General features: G+C 42.8%; 1 protein-coding gene across 5 annotated transcripts in view; it reads right to left on the bottom strand.

Moving 5' to 3' along the window:
* HIRA (histone cell cycle regulator) overlaps positions 1-12,471 on the bottom strand; it is a 105,984-nt gene that overhangs the window by 37,274 nt on the left and 56,239 nt on the right. For all 5 annotated transcript variants that reach the window (XM_023241668.2, XM_019814902.3, XM_023241669.2 and 2 more), the window contains 3 exons: positions 11,733-11,818; positions 7,113-7,310; positions 5,797-5,958 (listed from right to left, as the gene is read on the bottom strand). In XM_023241668.2, the coding sequence (XP_023097436.2) occupies positions 5,797-5,958; positions 7,113-7,310; positions 11,733-11,818 (446 nt within the window). The remainder of the gene's footprint in view (positions 1-5,796; positions 5,959-7,112; positions 7,311-11,732; positions 11,819-12,471) is intronic.

Here is a 12,471-nt window from a genome sequence, read left to right as displayed (position 1 = left end):
AGAGAGAGGGAGACACAGAATCGGAAACAGGCTCCAGGCTCTGAGCCATCAGCCCAGAGCCTGACGCAGGGCTCGAACTCCCGGACCGCGAGATTGTGACCTGGCTGAAGTCGGACGCTTAACCGACTGCGCCACCCAGGCGCCCCTATAGTACTTCAGTCTTCATAGATATTAATTAGGGGCTACAAAATCAATAGCTTATTTCCTCAATACTTCTTTTTTGAGACAGTTGGGTAAATGTGCTCTATTATAATGTTGCAATAGATATCTTTGGACATGACAGAATACCTGGGTCAGACACCATCACTGAACACCTTTCCTCAAGGAGTTCATGGTGAATTATATTCCAACCTAGTCTGAGAGTCCTCATACCTGCTTGCATTCATTCTGCTAACCAGAAAGTGTGACCATAGGCCCTAGGACTGTTAGCACTTCCTTTGGGCACTACCTTCTGCTGTTCTTCCTCCTGGTAACCCCAGGTCATAGAAAGGCAGACAGGCACACCATTGTGTACAAATCCTAAACTTTTTCCATCTGTACCCATGTATCAAACTAGGAAAACCCAGAACCTCCTAACTCTGCTCCATGAAGGCCTTTGCTTTCCTGCTCCCCATTCTAATGCTCTACAGCAGGACAAAACATCCACTTCTGGGTGTAGCTTGATGTTCTAGAAACCTTAAATCAGTGTTTCCCAAAATCCTTTCAAAATTTTTTAGACTTTGTGTAATTATAGCTTTATAAAATACAGTAAGAATGTCACAGCAATGTCAAACTGCCACACAAGTTTCTAAATTGATTACTTTCTGAGCTCAATACCAGTGCATGAACCTCACTTTGCTTAGCCTTATACCAGCTCAGGTGGTCCCACTCTCTATGGCTGAAACTTCTATGAGAGTCCTCGGTAGTCTCCCCACCTCCTGCCTCTGACACCCCATTCAGGGCCCCTGACCTCAGGGGCCTCCCAGCCTGTATGGGCCACTACCACTGGTCACCCAGTACCCCTAGGGATACCAGGGGTACTTATATAGATCTACAGCAGCTGTCCCCTAGATTAAGATACTTGCTGAAGAAGAGCTGAAGAGCACAGTTGGCCAGAGTTGCCCCACTTACACATGGGCTCCATCATAGGTTCTACCTGCACACAGGCCAACTTGTACCCCTCTCTGTACCTTTGACTGATGAACAGACTTAAGGCAGGGTGAAGTAGAGGACCCGCAGGTTCAACTAGGACTGCCACCCTGAACCTGGGAGGATAGCATTAGGCCCCAAGACTCACCTAACACTTTTGGCAAAGAAGTGCCAGGCAGGTTGCAGTGACCAACTGCCAAGCCACCATGAAGTATAATGAAGGAGTAACAGCAGGAGCTGATATGTGCTGCTCACTATGAGACCAAGATCAAGGCATGGTTTTACAGGCACTCCATCCCTCTTCAATTCTCAAGTTATATTTCCTATAGGTAGTGCTCCTCAGAGAGCCACTCTGCTTAGGAGGAGATAGGCTGAGAAAGCTTGTGTGTCTTGCTTAAGATCACCCCACCACAAGGTAGAGAGTTGGGACTTAACCTCACGGTATATAGCTCTGAGTGCTGCTCCTTACCATGCATGACACTGTGCCCCCAAGGAAGACCTATGCTGATGGGTAATTGAAAGGGTTCCCCTTGGCTTTTACTGAGAATCAATACAAGAAACAGCCATATCAAGAAAGCTACATTTTCTGTAAAGCCTTTATTAAAGATAGTGTATTTTATTCTGTTTTCCTTATATAAGTATCCAATCATAACTCCTTAGGATTTAGCACCGAGCTCTTGGGAGTCTCACCAGACATTCCCGTTGCCTTGGAGGCAGGAAACTCAGCCCTGAGTAAATGCTCACTCGCTGCCATTTTCAAGTGAGAAGCTGGGAATGACAAACTTGATGCTCCCTTACTCTATTCTATAGTTTTTCGTGGAGCTGGAGGTATGGCTGAAAGGTCTTGTGAAACCTCAGGTACACAGCTGCTGAGGGACCAATCGTGGTGGCATCAGGGCCCAGATCATGCAGTCAAGACTTTGCTTTCTAGTAGCCTGTTTCAAGGGGTATTCTATATGCTTCCCCAATCAGGGTTTGTACTCTCTAAGAGATGGAAAAGAGTATGACAAAGATCATGGAAACCTGCAAGACAAATGTGGGGTGCCTTCCTCAATGAAAAGAAGAAATTCCTGTCTATGGTGCTCTTAGTTTCTCTAAGGTAGAGATTTAGTTTTACTTATTCTGTTCAGAACTCACTCTGTTTCCAAACTGAGGTTTCAACATTTGAGTTAAGCCTGTGAAATACCAGATACTCCCTCTTGACAAAACTGCCCCACAGCATGCCCTCTTTGGGGGAACTCTTGCTAGGGCACACTGTTCCTTCTGTCTGCCCTCCTATCTCTAGCCTCTCCTTCTTACATTCCACTTTCTCACCTCCACACCAGTCAGTTCCTAAGATGTAATGCTCTGTTCAGCTGGGTTTCATCTGCTGTTGGACATGCTTACCGTGGCTTTTCAATTGCAATGATTTTTATTTTTCTTTGCTAAAAGTAATTTCTGGCTTATTTCCAAGTCTATCTGGTCTTTTTCACGGTACATTATTTCTTTTGAGCCATAATTCACATACCACAAAATTCATCATTTTAAGATATAGATTCAGTAGTTGTTGTTGTTTTTTTTTTTTTTTCCCCTATCTAACACCAGAGTAATTTCATAATACAGAAACTCTGTACCCACCAGTGACATCCTAACCTCCTCTCTCCTCAGCCCCTGGCAACTACTAATTCTTTCTGTCTCTGTAGATTTGCCTATTCTGGACATTTCATAGCAATGGAATTGGACAATATGTGGTCCTTTGTGACTGACTCCTTTTATTTAGCATGTTTTCAAGGTCTGTCTGTGTGGCATAACATTTAAGTACTCTATTCATTTTTACTGACAAATTATTATTTGTATTACTATGCAAATAGCTATTTGTATTATTGTACAGATATACCACATTTTGTTTATTCATCACTTTATAGACATTTGAGTTGTTTCCACTTTGTGGCTATTATGAGTAGCACTGATATGAACATTTGTGTACAAGATTTAAAATAAATATAGGTTTTCAGTTCTTTAGGTATATATGTAGGTGTGGAATTGCTGGGTTACATGGGGACTCTATGTTTAACCATTTCAGAAACCATCAGATTGTGTTCCAAAGCAGCTTTTATAATCCCACCCAGCAGCATTTTATAATCCCACCAGCAATTCATGAGAGTTCTGATTTCTTCCCATCCTCACCAACACTTTTCACTATGTGACTTTTTGATTATTGTCATCCTGGTGGTTATGAAGTGGTATCTCATTGTGGTTTTGATTTGCATTTCCCAGATGACTAATGATGTTGAGAGTCTTTGTATGTGTTTATGGGTCATTTATGTATCTTTGGAGAAATTTCTATTCAAATCCTTTATTTTTAAATTGGGTTATTAGTCTTTTTATTGTTGAGTTATAAGTTCTTCACACATTTTGGTCCTAGATCTTTATCAGATGTGACTTACAAATATTTCCTCCCATTCTGTAGACTGTCTTTTCACTACGCTGATTATGATCTTTGAATCACAAAAGTTTTAAATTTTGATGAAATCCAATCTATTTTTTTAGTTGCTTGTGCTTTAAGTGTTATATCTAAGAAACAGTTGCCTAATCTAGTGTCATAGATTTACATCTGTATTCTAAGAGTTTTAAAGTTTTAGCTCTTACATTTAGTTCTTTGACCCATTTTAAGTTAATTTTTGTATGTGGGATGTTTACTAACCTTTCCTCACATTTTGTTTTATCTTTCATGTCTTTAAGTATACTTACTTTACAGTCTTTACCTGGCAATTCTCTCTTCTATGATCAAATTTATAAAAAAGTCTAAACCTGTTCATTATGTCTCCTGACATTTGTATGTAATACACTGTTTCTTCATGTGTTTTGTTACTTTGGATTTTGAGTCCCTCTTTGGCAGTGCTTTGTCAGTGGGAATGCTGTACTTGCTGGGGTGAGGGAAATGGCAGTGGGGATTTGCACTGGTTTTGCCAAGGGCCTCTGGGTGTTAATTAGTCAAAAATCTCCTTTTGTGTTCATTTCTTTGCTTGATGGTTTCGAGATGACGTGGTTAGTGTTAAACATCCCCAATCCACAGGAGGGCAGGCCTGTGGCTATACAGTCTGTTTTCCTAACCCTGAGGACTGGCTGAGATATTTCAACTTCTTGGCCATGTTCTCATGCTGCCCTTCAGGCTTTTTCTGTCCTCTCTCTCACTAGAGGTATACTTTGTCAAGAAGTTTGACTTAATGTTAGTGTCTTAGTTCCAACCCACTACATGGCTCAGGCCCAAGGCCCTGTCTTGAATCTTTGTGGCCATTAAAACTCAAGGTTACCATGTAGGTAACCCCTCCCAGCCCAACACCCTGGTCATTTTGTTTACTCTTAGATTTTGGCTCCAGGGGATTTCCCTTACTTTATCATCAACTGGTTACATGTTTTAAGGATATGTATTGCAGTTCATCCACCATTTCAAAGTACTGAGCAGCAGGAAGGTTTTCAGATCCTCCATACTACTAGACAGAGAAACTGCTAGATAAAGAGATCGTGTGGAATACCTGTATACTAAAACAGGCATGATCACACTATAGAGTAGAATACAAGGTCCTGCACCAAGGTCAAAGATGCAGTAGCTGACCTGAGAGTCCTCCCATGCTGGTCTCCAGAGGCCGTTCTCCAAGGAGAACAAATTCTGATTAGACAAGCAGTTTTGAGATCATGAGTCAAGTCCTGGGGACAGCATATTACAGCTTTAGCTCCAAGACATAGTCTACTGCAAGGTCAGGTCTCATCACAAATGCTCCCTTTGTTGAGTGCCTGTTGGTTGTGTGGTAACTGCAAGAGTCTGTGACAAATGTCCTGCATTTAACTGATAGTGGCAAAGGCTAGGTAGGGTGCTGCTGAGCCTGTCGTGTCAAGCTGGGGTGCAACCTCAAGAGGACATCACTTAAGGCCTTGGCACCTCTGTAGGAAGCTGGCCCAGCCCACCTCTAACTCCCCCAAACCCCTACCTCACTGGGCTATGCAGTGAACTCTGTGTCGTGGTGGACTCATGGTCATGGAGCTGGGGACACACTCCCCAGGAATCAGAAAAGCTCTGTGCCAACAAACCCACTTGCTCTAGCCACCTCAGGAGGACTGTAATTCCAAGAAATAGGCTACATCCCATGTGGCTTGGTTGCCGTGTGCTAAGGGAGATGCAGAGAATGGGGCGAGTAGCATAGAGCTTGTAAGAGCTCAGAAGCTTATATACTTGCATGAAGACCTCTTCTCTATCATTTTTATCTCTGCTCCCAAACACCTGGTCAGTGTCTGAGCAGGCCATTACTTCCATGATGCGGCAGTATCACAGCCTTCTATTTCCCCACCCAATCTCCCATTCCTCTTCTAGGCAAACTCGGCTCCATTCAAACATGACCTTGAATTCCACAGAGCCTCTGCACTGACCAGCCCTTGTGGTGTTGTTGCCCTCGATGTTCTTTGTGTCTGTTCTGTACCCGCCATGGCTTCTTCCAATCATTTTCCCACTTGGAAAACCTGCTCCTTTCTCCTTGGACTCAGGGGCTCCTGAGTCCACAGGGACCAGAGTGTGCTCCTGCATGGGAAAGCAGGCTGCTTGGTGGGAAAGTGGCTGCTGCACTGCTAGCTGAGATTGTGTCCTACTTGGTCTCTCGGGGGCCCACACAGCCACCTCACACAGCCACCACCTACCTTTCCACAGTTGTTGGAGTCACACTGGTCAAGGCAGGAGCACCTGGCGTGGCTTTAGACCGCTCCGTGAATCGGGAGTCAAATGCTTTCATGGGTTCGATCTTGGACGGGGTTGTTAACACGGAGGGTGACGATGCAGCAGGAGTAGAGGTAGCATTCACACTGGGGGTGGGGAGTAAGAAGATGGGAGAGTACGTTAAGCACAATCCATCAAGCATTTGGGAGTCCTACATTTGTGTTATCGGGAGCCAAATAAAAGGGCCACAGATATCAAACTTCTATAAATACAATTTCAAGATGTAATCTACTATTCTTATTTCTTCAATATTTTCATCTGTAAAAATCAGGAAGTTTGGCTAGTGAGAAGGTCATGAGCAAATGCACTCACATTTGCCCCACTGTATTGTTGTGAGAGATTCTAGAGGTAGTATGAGGCCTAGAAAGTGGCTCTTACAACCTTTCTCACTATACAGCCCTACCACCACAACTTGAATACAGCATTTCCATCCCAAACCACTCCAAACCAAAGCAGCTTTTCCTACTTTGACTAATGGTCTAACAAGAAAAGTCCCCACCCAGGGTCCTGAAGTCCCTGTCTATTCCCAGCCTTCATGCTCAGCCAAACACACTGTGGCCTGGGAAGCCCCTCTCTCATCCCGCCTTGGCAATATGCGGTCTTCATACTCTCCTCCAAGTGTTCATCTCATAGCCCTTGTCTTCTCCACAGAGAATAGGCCTAGGCATGAGCCTGTAAGTTTCCCCCATGCCCAAGCACATCACACACGCTGAGTCCCAAAGCCACTGGGCCTCCTACTGACCACATCCACCCACCTGGACCCCACAACAGACACCTGGCAGGCATCCTGGAGTTCCTTCCTCCTCTCCCAGGACCTGCAAGGCCAACTGTTAAAATGTCTCACAGATCTGGAGCTGTCTATCCTTCCCCAGACACCCTTCCTGAGATGACTGGTGTGGCAATGATCTCCACCGTGCAGTGGGGGCCTAAACCACTTCAAATGTAGAACTGCTGGAAAGTGGGGCTGACCCTGGGGCAGGCAATGCATCCCTGGGTGGTTCGCACCCTTAGGAGTGAGGAGTGCATCTTGGGACTGCATCTTGCCCCAGGAGGTGAAGTCCTCATGGCCCTGTGCATCAGAGACTCACCTGAACAAGGTCTCCCTCCCAAGCAGGACCTCATCAAAAATCAAGCACCTTTCTTTTTTTTTTTATCGAAGGAGCCATGAAGTGTCAGCGGAACTGTGTCCAAATTTGAACTTTCCCCAGGGACAGGAGCAAGCCTTGGCATGCCCACTCACCTGTCCTTACTGACAGTATCACCAGCCGGCCTGGCACCAGCTGTCGCCACAGGCTCTGTGGAGGGCTTCGAGGCGCCAAAGGAGTTGGGGGTACTGGAGTCGAGTGGCAGTAGCTGTGGATTGCTATGAGAGGAGAGCATGGTGCCCGCCAGGGAGCCCGAGAGTGGGATGCTGTTAAAGAATGCCGTGGAGAAGTCCCTGTTGTCAAGAACAAAAATCAGCCTGGGAAATCAGACACATCAAGTACTTTCTATGTTTGAAGTGATTTTTTTCTGGGTCCAAAGGTGAAGTATTTTCATGGAAGAAAATGTGCCAAGTCACAGAAAAGTAAAAAGAAAACTAAAATTATGTCATACATTATGTGTAATCGAACCTAAGATGAACTGATACTTCATGTGCCACTAAGAAAGAAGAGGTTATTACCAAATGTAACTGTCAGAAGCTCCTGATTATAAGATGTACCCTAATTTCAGAAATGTTAAAATATGCAGGCGTGTGTCTCAGAACTCATGAAATGCAGCACACAGAGCAGGACTCTCTTTCATTATGGGCTGTGTGGATATACGATAATTTACCTAACCAGCCTCTACTGCGGAATGCCAGCGCTGTCTCCCAGCTTTTTCTGTAACAGACACTGCTGTCACAGGTGGCAAGATACTGCAGTGTTAAGGCTAAGGGCCCCGGGCCAACCTGGCCAGGTTTTACTCCTTTGCCATGAACAGGCTCTGGGACCTTGGGCACTTCAACCACTCTGTGCTTCAGGTTTCTATCTGCAAAACAGAAATTCACAGAACCCTCCTGAGACTGGGACTAACGTGGTTAGTGTAGCACACACTTAGAACGCATAGTAGCTGCTCAAAGATGCACCCTGTCATAATCATCAGTACAACAGTTGTTTCACAGATTACATGAGATAAATTCCTAGAAGTGGAATTTCAGCAGCAGATGGAATGTTCATTGATGAGTTTTGATAAATAGTTCTAAAGTGCCTTCCTTGGACGTTTAAATTCCAGCTGTGTATCAGAGTGCTTGCTTCCCCAAACCGTCACCAACAGTTTTACCAAATTTTTTGATACTTGACAATTTGATGAAAAATGGTACCTTACTATAGTTTTAATAATTTGCAATTACTTTGATGCGAGGTTGAGATTTTTTCATGCGGAAGCATATGATTTCCTTTATCTGGTGAACTGTTTATATTCCTTATTTATTGTTCTATCTGGTTGTCTTTACTATTGATTCCAAGACCTATTTACATATCTAATAAATTCCTTACACGAGCAGAAGTATTTTCCCCAGGATGCTGTTTTTTTTTTTTGTTTTTGTAAAGACTTTATTTTTAACTAATTTCTATACCCAACAGGAGGCTTGAACTTACAACCCCGAGATTAACAGTTGCATGTTCTTCCAGCTGAGCCAGCCAGGTGTCCCCATGATGCTGTTTTGACTCTTTATAGTACAATTTTCCTTGCACCCAAAATGTTTTTTGTGTGGACTAAATTTTGTGCCATAGATCATAAAAATATTCTTTTAAAGAATCTTCTAAAATTTTAAACAAAAAAGTTAAAAAAAAATCTGAGTTGCTTGGAATGTATCTAATTTTAAGTTGTGATGTAGGGATCTAACTTTGTTTCTATAGGTAAGTAGTCCTGACCCTCTCTCTCTCTCTTCCTCTCTCTCTCTCTCTCTCTGATGTAATGTAATTTATTACATTAGCTGATGTTTCATCACTGATGCAAAATGCCACATAAATTCCCATAAATATTTGGGCTTACTTTTGCGTTTTCTACTGTATTCCACCACTCTGTCTATTCATATGTCAGTACCCATATTATTACAGTTTATAAGTTTTAATTTCTGGTGGGGCTAGTCTTCCCTGATTTTCTTTTTCAGAAATATTTCAGTTATTCCTGCTTATTTTTCCACACAAGTTTAGAATGAGCCTGTCTGATTCTGAAAACTCCTGCTGGTTATTTGTATGGGCTCATGTTGAGAGAGATTTATCATTTTTATAATGTCAAATCATCCTAGGGAAGAAATGGATGTACATTTCTAGTTATTTCTTTGAATTTTCTTTTAGGTCACTCAGTAGGATTTTATAATTTTTCTTCATAAAGACCTTCTACATTTCTTGTTACGTTGTAGGCACTGCATTTGTGAAAGTGATCTTCTAAAGGTAGTTGCTGCCACTCGGATCTCATTGTGTTGATTGTATCCACTTTATTATCTTCTTTTATTATCTATGGCAGTTTTCCCAGTTGATTCTCTTGCAGATCACACCATCTTTTAAATAATGATACATCTTACCACCTCCTTTCCAATATATTCTTTCTCTTGACTAATTGTATGACCTAGGACTTCCAGAACAATGTTAAATTAATAGTTACCAGACTAGATGCATGCTTAGTTTTTGAATTTACTTTAAAATAAGGTAGTTTTTATCAAGTTAAGGAAGTGCCCATCTGTTTAAATAAATTTTAAATCAGAACAATGTTGAATTTAATAAAAATGTCTCTTAGGCATCTATGGAGATGACCATATATTTCTTCTGATCTTTTGATATGCAGAAGCAAATTAAATTTCCCCAAATGTGAACCACCTTGCTTTCATGAAATAAACCTTACCTGGTCATAGCGTATTAACATTTTAACACACTGTAAGTTTCTGTTATTTTATTTAGCATTTTTGCATTGGCGTTCAGAAATGAGATTGATCAGGAATTTATTATGTTCTACCTTTGTCATGTTTTTGATGTAAATCTGTGTTCATTTCAAAAACGGTTTTGTAATGCACTAGAGTATTTTCAAGTATTTTGAATGGTAGTAGAATGATCGGTTCCTCTAATTATTAGAATGAAACTTTCTTATAATTTCTCTGTGAAACCTTCTTAGTCTGGTGGCTTTTGGTAGGTTAGTTCTGGGACAGCGTCCTCTATTTCTTCTATAATAATTCATTTGTATAGATTTTCTTCAGTTTTCATAATTTTATTTTCCTCAAAATCACCTACTTTCAAATTTATTTACACAGAATTCAGTAAAAAAGTCTTTTGTCCTTTTGATTTATTCTTTATCTGTGATTACTTCTACTTAAAATATTTGTGCTTTTTCTTTTCTTGCTTGATTAGTTAAACTAATCATTACCTATTCTGTTGCTACTTGTTTTAACACGGGAGTCAAGAGGGCAAAAAAGCCTTTAAGACCAAAAGAATCAAGTTCTGGTGCCAGAAATAGGTGTCCTGTGGCAGAAAGCTGGCTTAAGGCCAGGTGGAAAGCCACCTAACACCTCTATCTCCTCATCAGGTAGGGCCTGAAAGGATGCTTGGACGAAAAATGTCACCATCACCACCACCTCCGTTACCCTCACTTCCACAGCTTTTCACAGTGTTCAAAGCACAGTCACATGTACCTGTCTCATTTGGTCCTAATAAAAAGTAAGCATGTAGCATTACCCCTGGTAGGTGAACAACGGAAAAAGGCTTGATCAAAGGAAAACCACTCTCTGGGAGGAGTCAGGAGACTTGGCTCCATCTGGTCAGGTCTCTGCCCTCCAGGGCCTCACAGCCCACACCCCCAACATGAGGAGGTCAGATCAGCACATCATATGACAGAAGGTCTCTTCAGACTTCAAAACAACTGCAAAGTGCAGAGGACTAGTGTGGGTAGCACCCTGAGCACATTGGTTGAATAAGTATAAAACCTGAAATCACTTTGACAGCGGGGGGACTATTTCTTTCACACAGGGCCTTACCATCCTTTGAATCAACATGCATTGTTTTGAGGAGAATGACTAATACAAAAGCAAGCCTGACTACAGACTCTGAGACAACAGCAAATGGTGACTGAGTCCACTTTTCCCCTACTTTTCCCCCTCAGGGAAATGTGCCTCAGAGCCCTACTCTCTGTCCAGTAATTCCACTTCTGGGAAGTATCCTGTGGTAACAGTCATGGGTGTGCTCAAAGATTAATTTACAATCACAAAACACTGGACACAAACTACAAGTCTACACTTAAGGGGCTGGTCAAGTAAATCATGGTGCATTCACAACCTGGGAACCTGGACAATCAGCAAGTCTTTGCTTCAGAGGACTATTTATTAAAATGGATGCAAGGTCAAGATACAGGAACAGGTGGGGAAAAAGACCGGAGATACAGATACCAAAATGTTAACAGCAATTATATCTGAGAGACTAGATTAAGGGTAATGTTTATATCCTTCTTTGGGTTTTTACTATTCAAAAACGTATATAAAAGGGCAAAATGAAACAAACAAAAAAATCAGTCCGACTTCTCTCCCTGGTTTCTTCAATGCCCCACCAATAATGAGGCAGAACTGGCCGTGTGGACACACAGGCCCTGTGAAGGTGCCCTTGCCTTCCAGCCTGTCACAGGCTCCTCCCAGCCCACCTTCTGCATGAGTCAAATGTGCATAAGGGCTCTGCAGGAAGCACAGGGCTTTGAGGCTGGTGGGAAGCTGGGCTCTACTCCCCCATTTCCAGATTCTAGGGGTCGGATTGACCCAAGAGCCTGTGAAGACCCTGATTATGAAAGTGCTAACTGGTGAAAGGAGAGAGGAAGAACTCCCCAGATAAAGCCACAGAAAGCTCGGTGAGTGAATAAGTACCCGGTGTCCAGCTGTGCTATGCAGAGAGGTGTGATTCTTCTGCGACCATCTGCAGTCCGAGTCTCAACTTGTTTCTTCAAAAGATTCTGGCAAAATAGAGTGACATATATGAATGGAAAAGTTTCTGCCAAGCACCTCCACATATAAAAAAATAAGGCTTCTAAAGAAATGAATTCTAACTTCCTTTTCTATGGCCTTCTGGTCCAACTAAACTCAGCCACTGAGCAAGCATTTTTGTCAGGGTGAGCATTCAACTTCCTGCACGGTAAAGCAGCAATGACAGAAAGCTCCCAGTTGAACTGGCTTCAGTACCTTGCTCTCATCACCTGCACTGCAGGCCTGGCCAGGTTTCCTAGGCAGTGAGCATATGCCAGTCTGGCCACTCTCAACCAGCAGCCAGGGGGCTCAATGAGGGAACAAACAAATGAAACCTGTATCCGTGAGCCACTCTTGTCTCTAAGTTGTGATTTGCAAATCTTTCATCAGAGTCATTTCTTCTACTGAAGGCTCATAAAACCAAAGGTTCCCAGGCACACATTGTGTCCAAATTACAGATTTGTTGCCCTGTATAGGTCCTGGAGATCATTTAAGTTCCCCAGGTGATCCTGACGTTTCCTGCTCTGTTCCTGCCCCATCTCCACCCCCTCCCCCAGTGAGACATGGGCTTCCAGAGGAAGAAGGGGGAACCCATTGATATATCCTAAGGACAGAACCTGACACCCACTGTTCTCAGTATCTA

Source organism: Felis catus, chromosome D3 (assembly GCF_018350175.1).
Source record: "Felis catus isolate Fca126 chromosome D3, F.catus_Fca126_mat1.0, whole genome shotgun sequence".
NCBI classification, from domain to species: Eukaryota; Metazoa; Chordata; class Mammalia; order Carnivora; family Felidae; genus Felis; species Felis catus.
This window is presented reverse-complemented; position numbering and strand designations above follow the sequence as displayed.